The 12,381-nt window shown below is 37.9% G+C and overlaps 1 protein-coding gene across 50 annotated transcripts in view; it reads right to left on the reverse strand.

The window, feature by feature from the left end:
* The window catches only part of TTN (titin), a 272,676-nt gene that overhangs the window by 222,320 nt on the left and 37,975 nt on the right, over positions 1-12,381 (reverse strand). For all 50 annotated transcript variants that reach the window (XM_031651844.1, XM_031651839.1, XM_031651871.1 and 47 more), the window contains 7 exons: positions 11,778-12,038; positions 11,138-11,279; positions 10,882-11,047; positions 9,507-9,738; positions 7,660-7,944; positions 7,311-7,436; positions 1,946-2,134 (listed from right to left, as the gene is read on the reverse strand). In XM_031651844.1, coding sequence (XP_031507704.1) covers positions 1,946-2,134; positions 7,311-7,436; positions 7,660-7,944; positions 9,507-9,738; positions 10,882-11,047; positions 11,138-11,279; positions 11,778-12,038 — 1,401 coding nt within the window. The remainder of the gene's footprint in view (positions 1-1,945; positions 2,135-7,310; positions 7,437-7,659; positions 7,945-9,506; positions 9,739-10,881; positions 11,048-11,137; positions 11,280-11,777; positions 12,039-12,381) is intronic.

A 12,381-nucleotide genomic window follows, 5' to 3' on the forward strand; every position in this document is an offset into this window, starting at 1 on the left:
ATTCATTCCCAGTGATTCCGTGATGAGTGGTTGATGAAGGCTCATGCAGATGCCATACAGTATCTGGTTCCTTCTTTCTGTTGTCATTTCAGCTATCCAAAGTGACCCAGTCTCTCTTTCTCTCTCTCACTCTAGCTGACTATATTTGGGGTAGCATTTGCTCTCCGTCCACTGTATGCTTTATAAGTAATACTCAGCAAATAGATAATTTAATGATGCGATGATACAATGTTGCTTAGAAGAGTAAAGAAGCCAAGCAAAGGTGGTGCCTAATAAAATCATTACTGGTTCTCTGGGGCATAGAACAGATACTCCAGTGAAATTTAAAGTGTGTAGGTTAACCTATAATTGAGGACCTAGGGGAAGTTATTGCATGTTATTTTATTAGTAAGTTATGGACTGACCACAGTATGCAATAAAACAAACAACAGAGACTCTCATTAATAACAGTGGGACTGAGAGGTATACAGCAAATCAAAGTCCTCGAAGCAAGATAGGCTTTACCTGTTGGAGTCACTGTGAGTGTAGCTGCACAAGTGGCTTCCCCAGCACTATTGGTTGCTTTGCAAGAGTACTGCCCAGCATGCTCTGAGTAAGCATCAACTATAAGCATTAAAGCCATGCCTGTGGACTCCTCAAAATGGAAAACTACATCTTTTGTTGGTAGAATTAGCTGCTGGTTATGAAACCATTGGATTTCTGGCTTGGGAATGCCAGAAACCCTCGCATGAAATCTGACTGTCTCCCCGCTGTGCACCCTGAGGCTTGACAGAGGCTGGATGAAGCTGGGCTTTTGGCCAAGGGGCTCCTTCTTAAATGAAACTGATAAAGAGACATGCCATTGGGAGTTTGATGTATGTTCTTCAAATTTGCTAAATCCTGAAAAGAAGCATACCAATTTTTAATGTCTTACCTTGCATTGAAACCAGAACTTATTTGGAGTTGTCTACAGATTTGTCACAAATTCCAATAATGGACTAGAATTCAGTCCAATCCTAATGCCTTGTCCTTGTATATCACTATTGATTCAAAGTCACACAAGTTCCCTTCCATTTCCCAGAGAAGCAAGCTGAGACATGAATGGATTAAGGAACTTCACTACATTGTTCATGAAGGCAATAGTGGAGTATCCACCAGGGTTCAGGTATTCTTTTCTTTCTTCCTCTGGTTGTAAAGTCAACTTTTTTATTTTATAAACCACTTTAAATTCATTATTTAACAAACATCTAGTTACAGTTAATGCATAAAGTTAAGAAAAAAATAGAAGTTTCTCTAAATCTTTGTGTATTTGTATGTACTTAATACTACATAGACTGTATTTGCTCAGGAAAAATAGTCCCACTATATAAAGATGCTATCCTCGTTTGAATCAAAGTCCCCGTGTTACTGAGGAAGTGTTTCTGATTACAATTTAAGAGCCCTAACTCAGAGAAATGTTAAACCACTTTAGGACTGCACTCCTTAACACTCAGACATTCTTTAAAGGAGGATGAATATAACTCGCTGGTGTACAGACCTGAAATGGTCTAGCTTTTGTGAAATCAAAATTGTGTCAGCACGATAGGAGGATAACACTCTTAGATGTTTTTAAAATATAATTTTTATGTTAGCCAATTGAGAAAACAAATCTACCTATTTCTTCAGCATATTTTGCCCCCTTCTGATTCATGCTGATCAGGAAGCATGACAGCTGGTGACAGCAGCAATACATTACAAATTGTTACAGAGAAAAAGCGGGGCCAAATGAAACATGATGGTCTATGATTCACAATGAAAAGTGGTAAAGGAGAAACGAGAACATGGCATATAACATGGAAATAATTAGTTGAATTAGAAGAGAATGGTAGGAACAACGATGATTTACATGAACTCTTGAGTAATTGTTACAGACATTGTAAGATTCGATCTATATTTAAATGGGGTTCTGAAATTTGTTTTACTTTACCTTCCAGACTTAGGTTGGCTGTGCTTGACACCTGGCCTACAGCATTACTAGCAACAAACGTGTAAGTTCCTTCATCTTCTGGATAAGCTTCGGCAATTTCCAGTTGGTAAGTGTCTTCAAATTGAGTCATTCTAAAGAACCGAGATGGCTTGATTTTCTTGTCTTTGCTGTACCAAGACACTTTTAGATCTACAACAAAAAAGAAGAGATACTTCAACCACAAAAACGAGTGGATTTTTGAAATTTACCTGCAAACACTATGTTAATAATACTAGTGCCTACATTTCATATTTGACTTAATAACATGATACTTTTCTCTGGGCATGCCATATCTACTATTATTAAATGATTTCCTTTCATCTTCAAGAAGGAAGTATGATAGAAAAATATAGCTTGTCCTATGGTTGAACTGGTTGTAATGTTTAAAATGATAGAATTTCAGTTACATTCTCTTTAGACATTTGCATGTCATACAGCAGAAGCAGGGACAAGATTTTGACATATTCAGCCACTTTGAGGAAAAGACAATCCTGAGAACAGTCATCATGAAAGGTTTGATCTGGGCTTGTAGTTGCCTTCTGGGACAGGAAGTGAGAAAAATCTCCACTTTTGGTTTGCAGAAAGATCAATCAAAAAGAGAGCTGAGAAGATCAAGATATGAAAAGTCTAAAATAGATAACTTTGAAGGCTGTAGAAAAAAAAATCTCTGTCTTTGTTACTGATGAGCAAAAAGTTTCAGTATGCAGTATATATGGCAAAAAATAATTGTACAGAAAATAATTTTTTAAATAAAGAGGGTGATTTATGGTATTTGAGCATCTTAGATACATTTGACTCTTTTCAGAGTGGCAGTTATAAGACATTATAATAAAGCTAGCTATTTCTATATAAGGATTTGAACCATCTTAAAATAATAGAAAGTAAAAACCCAAATTACAGGTAAAGTAGCATGTTATTGTGTTGTAATAATTGGAGGTGATATGCACTTTAATTTTAGTTAATTGTTTGAATAGCCAAAATCAAAGCCATCTTGTTTTTGGAGCATAGTCACTATACCTCTTCTTTGTCTCAATACCATCCAAGATGATCTTCTCATAGTCCAATCATCTAGCATTTGTCTGCATTTTAATGCCAACACTTGCTATAAAATTTACTGCCCTTCCCATGATGGTAGTTGTGTATAAATGGCAGGTTCTCCTCTTACAGTAACAAATCTGTTCAGTTCCTTAGATAGCAAGGTAAAGTAGAAAATGAAATCCTGCCCAGGCGTGGTGGTTCACGCCTGTAATCCCAGCACTTTGGGAGACTGGGGTGGGCAGATCACAAGGTCAGGAGTTCGAGACCAGCCTGACCAATATGGTGAAACCTTGTCTCTACTGAAAATACAAAAATTAGCCAGGCGTGGTGGTGCATGCCTATAATCCCAGCTACTCAGGAGGCTCACGCAGGAGAATCGCTTGAACCCAGGATAGGGAGGTTGCAGTGAGCCAAGATCTTGCCACTGCACTCCAGCCTGGGTGACAGAGCAAGACTCCGTCAAAAAAAAAAAAAAAAAAAAAAAGAAAGAAAAAGAAAATGAAATATTGACACTACAACTTGTCAGCTGTGTGACCTTGGAAATGTTGTTTAAGCTTTCTGGATTAGTCTTTTCATTTGTAAAATGGCATGCATAATGATTTATGGGCTATTCATTGCGTATAATTGCTGTGAGAATTAAATGATACAACACACATGAAATGGCTTTATAAGCCAGTGGCACAAGTCAGTCATTACAGCAAGAATGTCTAACATCACAGATGGAAGCAACAGTGTCTTCAATAACATGCCAAAAGACAGGTCCATGTGATATAACATGAAACACCACCCCTATTTGGTTTGTGTGAAGGTGTTTATGTGTGTGTGTGTGTGTGTGTGTGTGTGTGTGTGTGTGTGTGTGATCATCAATGGCAAGGGAAGGATGAATAGTTTGGTACATCCTCTTACAAGGTTCTCTGCTTATTTCTACTGACAGCTTCTTCCTTTGGTGAACTGAATGAGGCATCAGGATACACATGAACTGCCACTGGACGAGAACTGCACGCAGTAAGTGAGTTAACAGGTGAAACCTTTCGTGGTAGTGGACTTGGTGCTTGTGGCTGTGATGCCATGATCTGCGTTAGTCATAAGCCTCTTGCGGCTTCTTTGAGGCCATTCTTCTCCCATATTACTACTTCTACAATCCCTCCCTTCTCTCTCCTGCCTCCTCTGGCTGAAGTCCTAGTCCACACTCTCCAGGCCTATTGTAATAACCTCTCCCGAGTTCCTGACTGCCAGTCTTGCCTCCCATATCTGTCCATTCCTTCTTTCCCTATCACAGTATCGTTTCTAAAAAGCAAACCTGATCATGGTACCTGGGGGCTTAAAAATCCTTCAGTGTCTCCTAAATGTAAATAAGATCAATTCCAAAATCTTCAGCATAGAATATCAAAAACTTTAGCACGGGCTTTGCCGTATCATCCAGCCTTCTCACCTGCTCATGATATCACTTAAACCAACTGTACTTAAACCACTCGATTCTAGCACACGACGCATTATTGCAAGTTTTGATGACTTGGAGATGTTGTTTTCTCATCATAAGATGCCACTGTGTTCGATGATCCTACTTATTTTTCAATGCTCAGTTCACACATCTTTCTCTGGCTCTCTCCCAGACAGAGAATGATGAGAAAGTGTGCCTGTTAATAGCACTTAAAACCTTGGGATCTAGTTGTGTGCATGCATCTCCTCACCTACGTATTGAGCTCCTTAAAGCAAGAGCAAGATCTGCACCCCAGCACCTAAGGCAATGTCTCAATAGCAGGGAAACAATAAATGGTAGAATAAAAATTGCACAGATGCTTAAATGAATAACAGACAACATCAGTGCTAGGTTAATTATTCACCATTTTGTTTAGCTAGCTGTCACTCTGTAACCCTCCAAATGACACTGACTCATCATCTGTAGAATAAACAGCAAAAAACTAGCTTTTTTACGTTTTAACATTCTGCTTTTCCAAATTGCTCCTCTACCAGTAGGTGGCACTGGAGACCTTCAATAGGTAACATTTTCGCTGTTAGAAACAGCCCCTGGTTGCTCAGGCCCACGTTTCATGCTTCAGAAAGTACTGCATCGCCAAAAAGCATGGAAAAGGGGCTTCTGAAGACTCCCAATTTCTTTTCAATTTGTGGAAAGCAGGCCTACACTTACTTAAGGCAATACGTGGCCAGAGGAAGTTGTGTAAATATTTTTAGTTCCAGTGGTATGAAACTCTGTGAGTTGGTGAGTTTTTGAAAGAGCATTTTATTTAATGAATTTAATTTCTTTCATATGGAAAACAAATTTACAAGAGGGTGCTAAAACCACTATATGTGTATAAATATTACCACACATAGGACGTTAATGATCTTCTGAGTTTACAAAGCCTATTCAAACTTTAAAAACATTGGTTATGCAGAAAAGATAGTGAAGTTTTTCTCTTTCTACCCCAATTGGTGTCTTGTAGAGTGCTTCAGGTGTATTTCTGCAACACTTTAAAGGCAATACTACCATATGTTAATATGTTATAGACTTAAAAGCACTATACCAATATAGTTAGGACAAATATTACTACTTTGAATGATGTATATATATGTTTATATTAAAAAAATTCCTCTAAAAATTAAATAAATGGATAACGTATTTAGTGTAGCTTTAGTGAATTTGCTTTTAAAATATATTTTTATTATTGTGTTAGTAGGATATTATCAAATCAGTCTTCATTTATTAATATTTAGTATTTCTTGAACACTATCCCTCAAGTATACAGTCCATGGTATTTGTCCATATTGGTCACCCAATACATTGATGTTTGTATAATTCCTCTCTATGGCTATAATAAAATGAATGTATTGAGCCCCAGTTACTTGGCAGCCATGGCTATAGGTGCTTTTACATACATTATATCTTTTAATTATGCTCATACAATCAAATAGGTCTATTGGATTTCTAGATCACAATCTCCATTTCTGAGGAGGAAATAATCAGGTCAGAAGACCAACTGAAGTACTAACCTGTTCAGAAAAATAAATCTTGACAAGGTAGATATTGGATTATAAACTAATGGGAGAAGCACAATAAACAAAACAATACAACTTTGCAATTACTTTTGCATCAGCCTATTAAGAGTACTGGGAGATGCCCAAGCTTTGAGAGTTTCCCTTTGGCTGGTGGTATACAAAAGCCAAGAAAATTAGAGAGTGATTTTCATTTGGGATAAAGGGATCATACATTCATTTGATTTATCTTGTTTCTATCTGAGACAAGATATCTATCAATTGTGATTACAGACAATCAATTATGACTTGAAGTGGTTCTACATATATTGTCTCATTCTACCAAGGTCAGATTCCCGGGATGAGGAAAGCGGCTGGTGGTACTTGAGAAGCATGCTCCAATTAAAAATGGTGGCAGCTGACTCTCATTGATTACTCTATGATGGGCACTGTGCTATGTGCTGACTTGAGTTACCTAACTTAATCTTGATAATAATCTTAAGTGTTTGGTAACAGTCATTTAACCATCATTAATTTGTCCAGTCAACAATTACCTATGGAGTATCTACTATGTATCAGGTGATATTCTAGGGCAACGATCCACTCTTGTTTTCATAGAGCTTACCTTCTACCAGGTACTATTTTTCAGATGCCAAATTCTAGGTACTAAAACAGAATTCCTAGCCTTATAAAATATATTTTCTAGAATTGAATGCAATAGTTTACTCAATGTATTCATGAGAGAAAGAGAACCAGAGAAATGATATATTTGCCTAAGGTCACATATTGAAGGCAAGATTCAAATTCAGCATCTTTGACCATAAAGCCCCGACTTCTGACCACTATAGGATATTGTCTTCCAAAGGATACCTTTCACACAAGCATTTTCCATAGACTGAATAATATCTTATATAAATGTATTATTCTTTTGAAATATATGTAGATGCTATTATGATTAATCTAATGATAATTTTAGTTTTGTCATTGTATTTTATCAATTAGGAAATTAAGTGTAGCTACAATCATAAAGGGAACATGACCTTTTTTAAAGATTAGTAAAAAACACTAATGTGATTCTTTTACTGGGGTAAAGAACACATAACATAACATAAATAACCATTTTTAGGGCACAGAATAGTGAAAAACACTTATCTAATTCTTAATTTAATAATTGAAATAAGTTTTCTGCTAGATTTCCATTAAGCTTCAAATTATGCATGAGAGATGTTTGTGATAGAGGAGAAGGTGACAGAATGTTTTTCCCATATAATTCTTTGTAAGTATTAGCAATGATACCTTTTGTTCTTAAACCTACCTGTTCCAGAAACCCGGCATTGAAAACGGGCTGGCTGCCCTTCAGAAGTGACAGTGTCCTGAAGCGGGGTGATGATGGCAGGTGGATAAACTGGCATTTCCTGATCGGGAGACACAATTTCTGGAACTAAAGAAAGAAACCACAAGATTTGTCATGATTAAGTCACCATAGAGACCTCACAGAAGGGAGCATGTATGTTTATCTTAATTTATTTCACAGTAGAGTGCTTTCAAAACTGGGTAGCAATCTACTTTTATGAGCTCCAAATTGTATTTTTAAATGCACTGGGAAAGGACAAAAGCCATTTCTTAGGTTTTATTTTCAGCTGGAAGTAGCAAGGCATTCCCACCTTCCACTGAGAGTGAAGCTGATGTTGTGGCAACTCCATAGTCATTCTTGGCTTCACAGGTATAGACTGCCGCATCCTCTGGGAAGGCTTCAATTAGCAAAAGCGTGTACTCTTGCCCATCATGAAGAAATTTGCACTTGAAGCCAGTGGAAAGCAGCTGCTCTTCCTTGTACCAGGAAATTTTGGGCTGTGGTCTGCCGGATATCACGGCACAGAAGCGGGCCGGCTTGCCAGACTGCACAGTGACAGGCTGGAGCTCCTGCAGAACTTGGGGCGGTTCAGGAGCTAGGAGTAAATGTTGACAAATAGCTCATAAAAAAGTGTAAAAACACAGGAGAGCATGCAAAACTCTACATTAATTTCTTGCCGTCTACTTATACATCCAGAGACAAAATTTTGGAATTGTGGTATTTTTACTTGCCTCGGAATATTAGAACATTCTTTGTGCTAAGAATGAAGAAAGCATTTAGAATTTGTCCACAAGCAGAGGGAATAGCTTCAGAAAGATATTTTTGACATTTGGGGGGCATGCTGAGAGTGCTGAGTTAACCTGATTATCCCAGTTTCTGTTTGGGGTGGGGGCTTAGCGATGGATACCTGAATGAATTATAAAATAACTTACACATGCTACCTATTTTCAAAAGTCATTTGGACAAATCATATGGTGAGGAGGCTCATCCCATTCCATTTTGTTTGTTTTGCAAGTATTTGTATTTATGTCATAGTCATTTTGTTATGTACCAGTGCCAGTAAAATGCAATCAGTGAGTATTGAATGAATGACTACTATTTCAGATCTAGTTAAATGCCATTAGGTATATTTAACAAATTCAGCTTTCCTGTTTTGCTAACTAAAGCATATTCTCAGTGCTGTGATGAGTGAGGGGACCTGGTTAGTTCATGGAACCCAGAAATTAGAAGAAATGACTTCTGTGAGGCTGGCCTCTGACACTATCATAGAAAAGATCTTTACTTTTCTGTGTCTCAGTTTCTCCACTAGTAATACAGAGGTAATAAGAACTGGATGCCATGACCATTTGGTCTCCTAGGAACCAAGGGAATGTTGGCGATATGGTTCATCTTTGTGAATCTTGAGATTACCCCTGGTGTTCCTGCATCTGCCTCAGGGGTATTTTATTCAAAGAGATATGGCCTAGGATGAGGAGAGAAAGGGAGGTTCCATTTTTCTCTTGCATCTAGGTTAGACTCGAAACAAGGTCAGCTTGAGATTCAGCCTTAAGATTTCTAATGAGGAGAGCAGAGGTTTAACAGCACTTCCCTGAGAACTGCTCGGAGGCTCCTCAGGAGGGCTTGCTAGCAGGTGAAATTCCCCCTCCAAAATAAGAGCCCCTGTTCTTAGAGCTTGGGGTAGAGAGGATCTAGTTCCACATTGCCTGAGGCTCTCTAGGCCTTCCAGGGTCTCAAAGAGGACCTTTGAGTTCTCCTAGGCACTCCATACCAGAGGCTGGAAACACTACTTTGACTTGTTAGTGCTGCTAGGACTTGAGCAGTTCAGGCAGAGGGCAGAGAACTAAAATAGTTTAACAGCAAATCTGGAAGCCCATGTGGGGTATATGACAATTGACACCCAGTGGGTATTCAATAGTGTTGAGCAACTAGATAAGGATCTGGCCATCAGGTGCTTCTGAAAATAACTTCTCAATAGGTCTTTTAACAGCTGCCCTCCCTTTTCTGTAGGTATAATGTGAAGAAAAAAATATAACTGCAACCATGTGAATACCATAGGTTCTTTAGACATTTCCTTTGAATTACAGGAATTTAGTGACTTAAACAGGAGGATTATTTCTGATAGATCCACAAAATATGCTGAAATCTGTTCTTACATACCATTGACATAGAGAGTGACAGAACTCCTGTTCCTTCCTGCCACAAAGGTATATTCTCCTGCATCACTCTGTCTGGTCTCAGAGATAAACATTCGGTGGATTCTTCTCTCCACCACATATTTGTGTCGTTCTTGAACTTGGAAATTGATTTCAATGCCGTCTTTATACCAGTGGGCATCAACATCGTCTTCATTGACCTCAAACTCAACAACAGCACGCTGTTTCTCAATGACCTATTGATGGAACAACATTAAAAAAAAAAAAAAAAAAAACAAAAAACTTGAAGCTTTGGTTTCCTCCCAGTTAATCAATTTCTAAAACTGGTCAATGAATGGCATGTGAAACCAATATATTATAATGCAATAAGTTGGCTGATTATAGCACTCTGTAATTTTTTCTGTCTAGTATTGGACAAATGGTACATAAACTTCTCTTGTAGAGAATTGTGTTTACACCTGCACGGAGGAAAGGAGCCGGCCCAAAGGGACAATTATTTCATCCTTAAATGTTTGCTTATTTACTAAAAAGGGATATAAAGACACTTTACATTTGGGGGCTTCTTATTATCTAAAAAGTTATTACTTAATTTGATTTCATTTTATATGAACAATAACTTTGTGAGCTAGGTAGGAAGTATTATCCTCATTTTAAGAGTGAGAACACTGAGGTTCAGAATTGGCAAATAAATGATGGAAGACCTCTCCAGGTTATCTGAGTCCTCATTGAAGGCTTTTTCATTGTGGTCTACAGTCTCTAAAGCCTGGTTTTCTTTGGATGAGCAATATGATGAAGCTGAACTCAACTGGTATTTCTCTAGACATGTGTCCTCCATTATATCATTTGGGATGACTGACACTTATGAGGACAAGCTCTGTAAACTCAGCCGACAGCAAAAGCATCCAGCATCCTTGCCAGGAACCCAGCATGGCTTGGACGGGGCTTTCTCTTAGACTTCATAGAAAGTACTTCTGGCCACTAAGTCCCTTGACACTTGGCTCTCCATAGATAGAAACCTGAGAAAATGTCACCTTGTTCAAAATTTCCTTAATTCTAATTGATGTGTGAACCTCACGATTTACATTTTAATTCTTTTCTGGTTGGTGCTGCTTGGCAAGCAGCCATTTATTAGACGGTGAAGTTTCTACAGCTGCTTTAATTAACGTATTTAGACAGCTGCTAGGGACACACTTATTCCCTGAGTGGAAACTGTGACTAAATTGAGGTCAGCATGAGAGAGTCTAAGCCAAGTAAGAATGAGCTGATTTAATTCTTTAAAGGACTGTGGTTAGCAAATGTAAAAGGGAAACATTGAAATATAAAATGATAGATTATGGACTACTGATGATTTTTCAAAACATTTAGTATATAGACAATACCTGAACCTCCTTTTTAATACTTCGGATGCGAACATCTCTGCCTTCTACAAAGAGGTTTGCAGTTGACACGTTGCCTCCTGCCACCACTGTGTACTTCCCAGCATCAGACATCCGGGTGGATGGGATCAGAAGGCGGTGGACATATTTCTCCTTCTGAATCTTTATTCTATGGATGAAATGGAAATGGGAGTTTTACCATATGGTGATTCAGAAGAAACTGGGAATTACTGGAATGTAGCAAGACAAAACAACCGACCTGTCTGTGATCTGCAGTTCCTGGTCATCTTTCATCCACTGTACAGTGATATCAGGTTCAGAAACTTCACATTCAAACATGGCTCGCTTCTTCTCCAGAACCTTAATGTCCTTAATGTGTTTCCTAAATTCTATATGACGAGCTGGAAAATAGCATGTAGAAAATTAACATTTTTAACAGCTTTATTGAGATATAATTCACATACTATACAATCCACCCATTTAAAGTACACAATTCTATGAGTTTCCATGTATTCATCATTGTGCAGACATCACCATAATTTTAGAACATTCTCATTCCCCAAGAAGAAATTATGTACCCCTTAGCCATTGCCCCAAGGACTTTTCTATTGTCTCCCTTGTAGACCTAGGCAACCACCAATACATCTCTATAGATTTGTGTATCTTGGACATTTCATATAAATGGAATCATACAATATGTGATCTTTGTATGGTCTCTGGCTTCTTTCACTTAGCATAAAGTTTTTAATGTTCATCCATTTTGTAGTAAATCGTAGTGCTTCCTTTTTGTTGCTGATTGCTTTCCCACATTTTATTTATCCATTCATTAATTGATACACTAAATTTTACAAAGCATGTGTGACATTTTTTCTATGGATCTAATATTTATGAAACCATACCTTCCACATAAAGTGTGGCTGTTGATGTAGCTTTTCCAGCTACAAAGGTGTAGTCAGCAGCATCCCCAAAGTGAACATTCCTGATGTTCAGTGAGTGTGTAAGCTTTTTGGTTCTCATCTGGCACTTGTCAGTTGATTTGATTTCCACACCATTCTTTAACCATTTGTAAGAGATGCCTTCATAGTTCACTGTCACCTCAAAAGTAATGGTGTCTTTTTCTTCAGCGTTGATGTCTTTCAGCATGGAAGTAATCATGATTGCTGCAAAGGAGAAAAGGAAACACACCCAAGGAAAGTTTACGTAAATATGATGTAGGTTATAAGTGGTGCAGAATAAAAACTTGGAATGTTTTTAGTACATCTGTTGAGGCAATTATAGTTTAGAGATACAAGCTTTGATACCTCCCATGTACCATACAGGACAGTGCCAGCTCAGAGGAACAGAAAGATCAAGTGATAGACACTGAGCCATCTTTCCAGGTAGCCTTTCAGTGCTACTCTAACTGGAACATTTTATCCAGGTGGAGATATTAGTGCTTTACCCAGTGTAACCAAATACTAGATGTTTCAAGTAACAATTTTATTTTTTATTTTTTGAGGCAGG

Source organism: Papio anubis, chromosome 10 (genome assembly GCF_008728515.1).
Source record: "Papio anubis isolate 15944 chromosome 10, Panubis1.0, whole genome shotgun sequence".
In the NCBI taxonomy this organism is placed as follows: domain Eukaryota; kingdom Metazoa; phylum Chordata; class Mammalia; order Primates; family Cercopithecidae; genus Papio; species Papio anubis.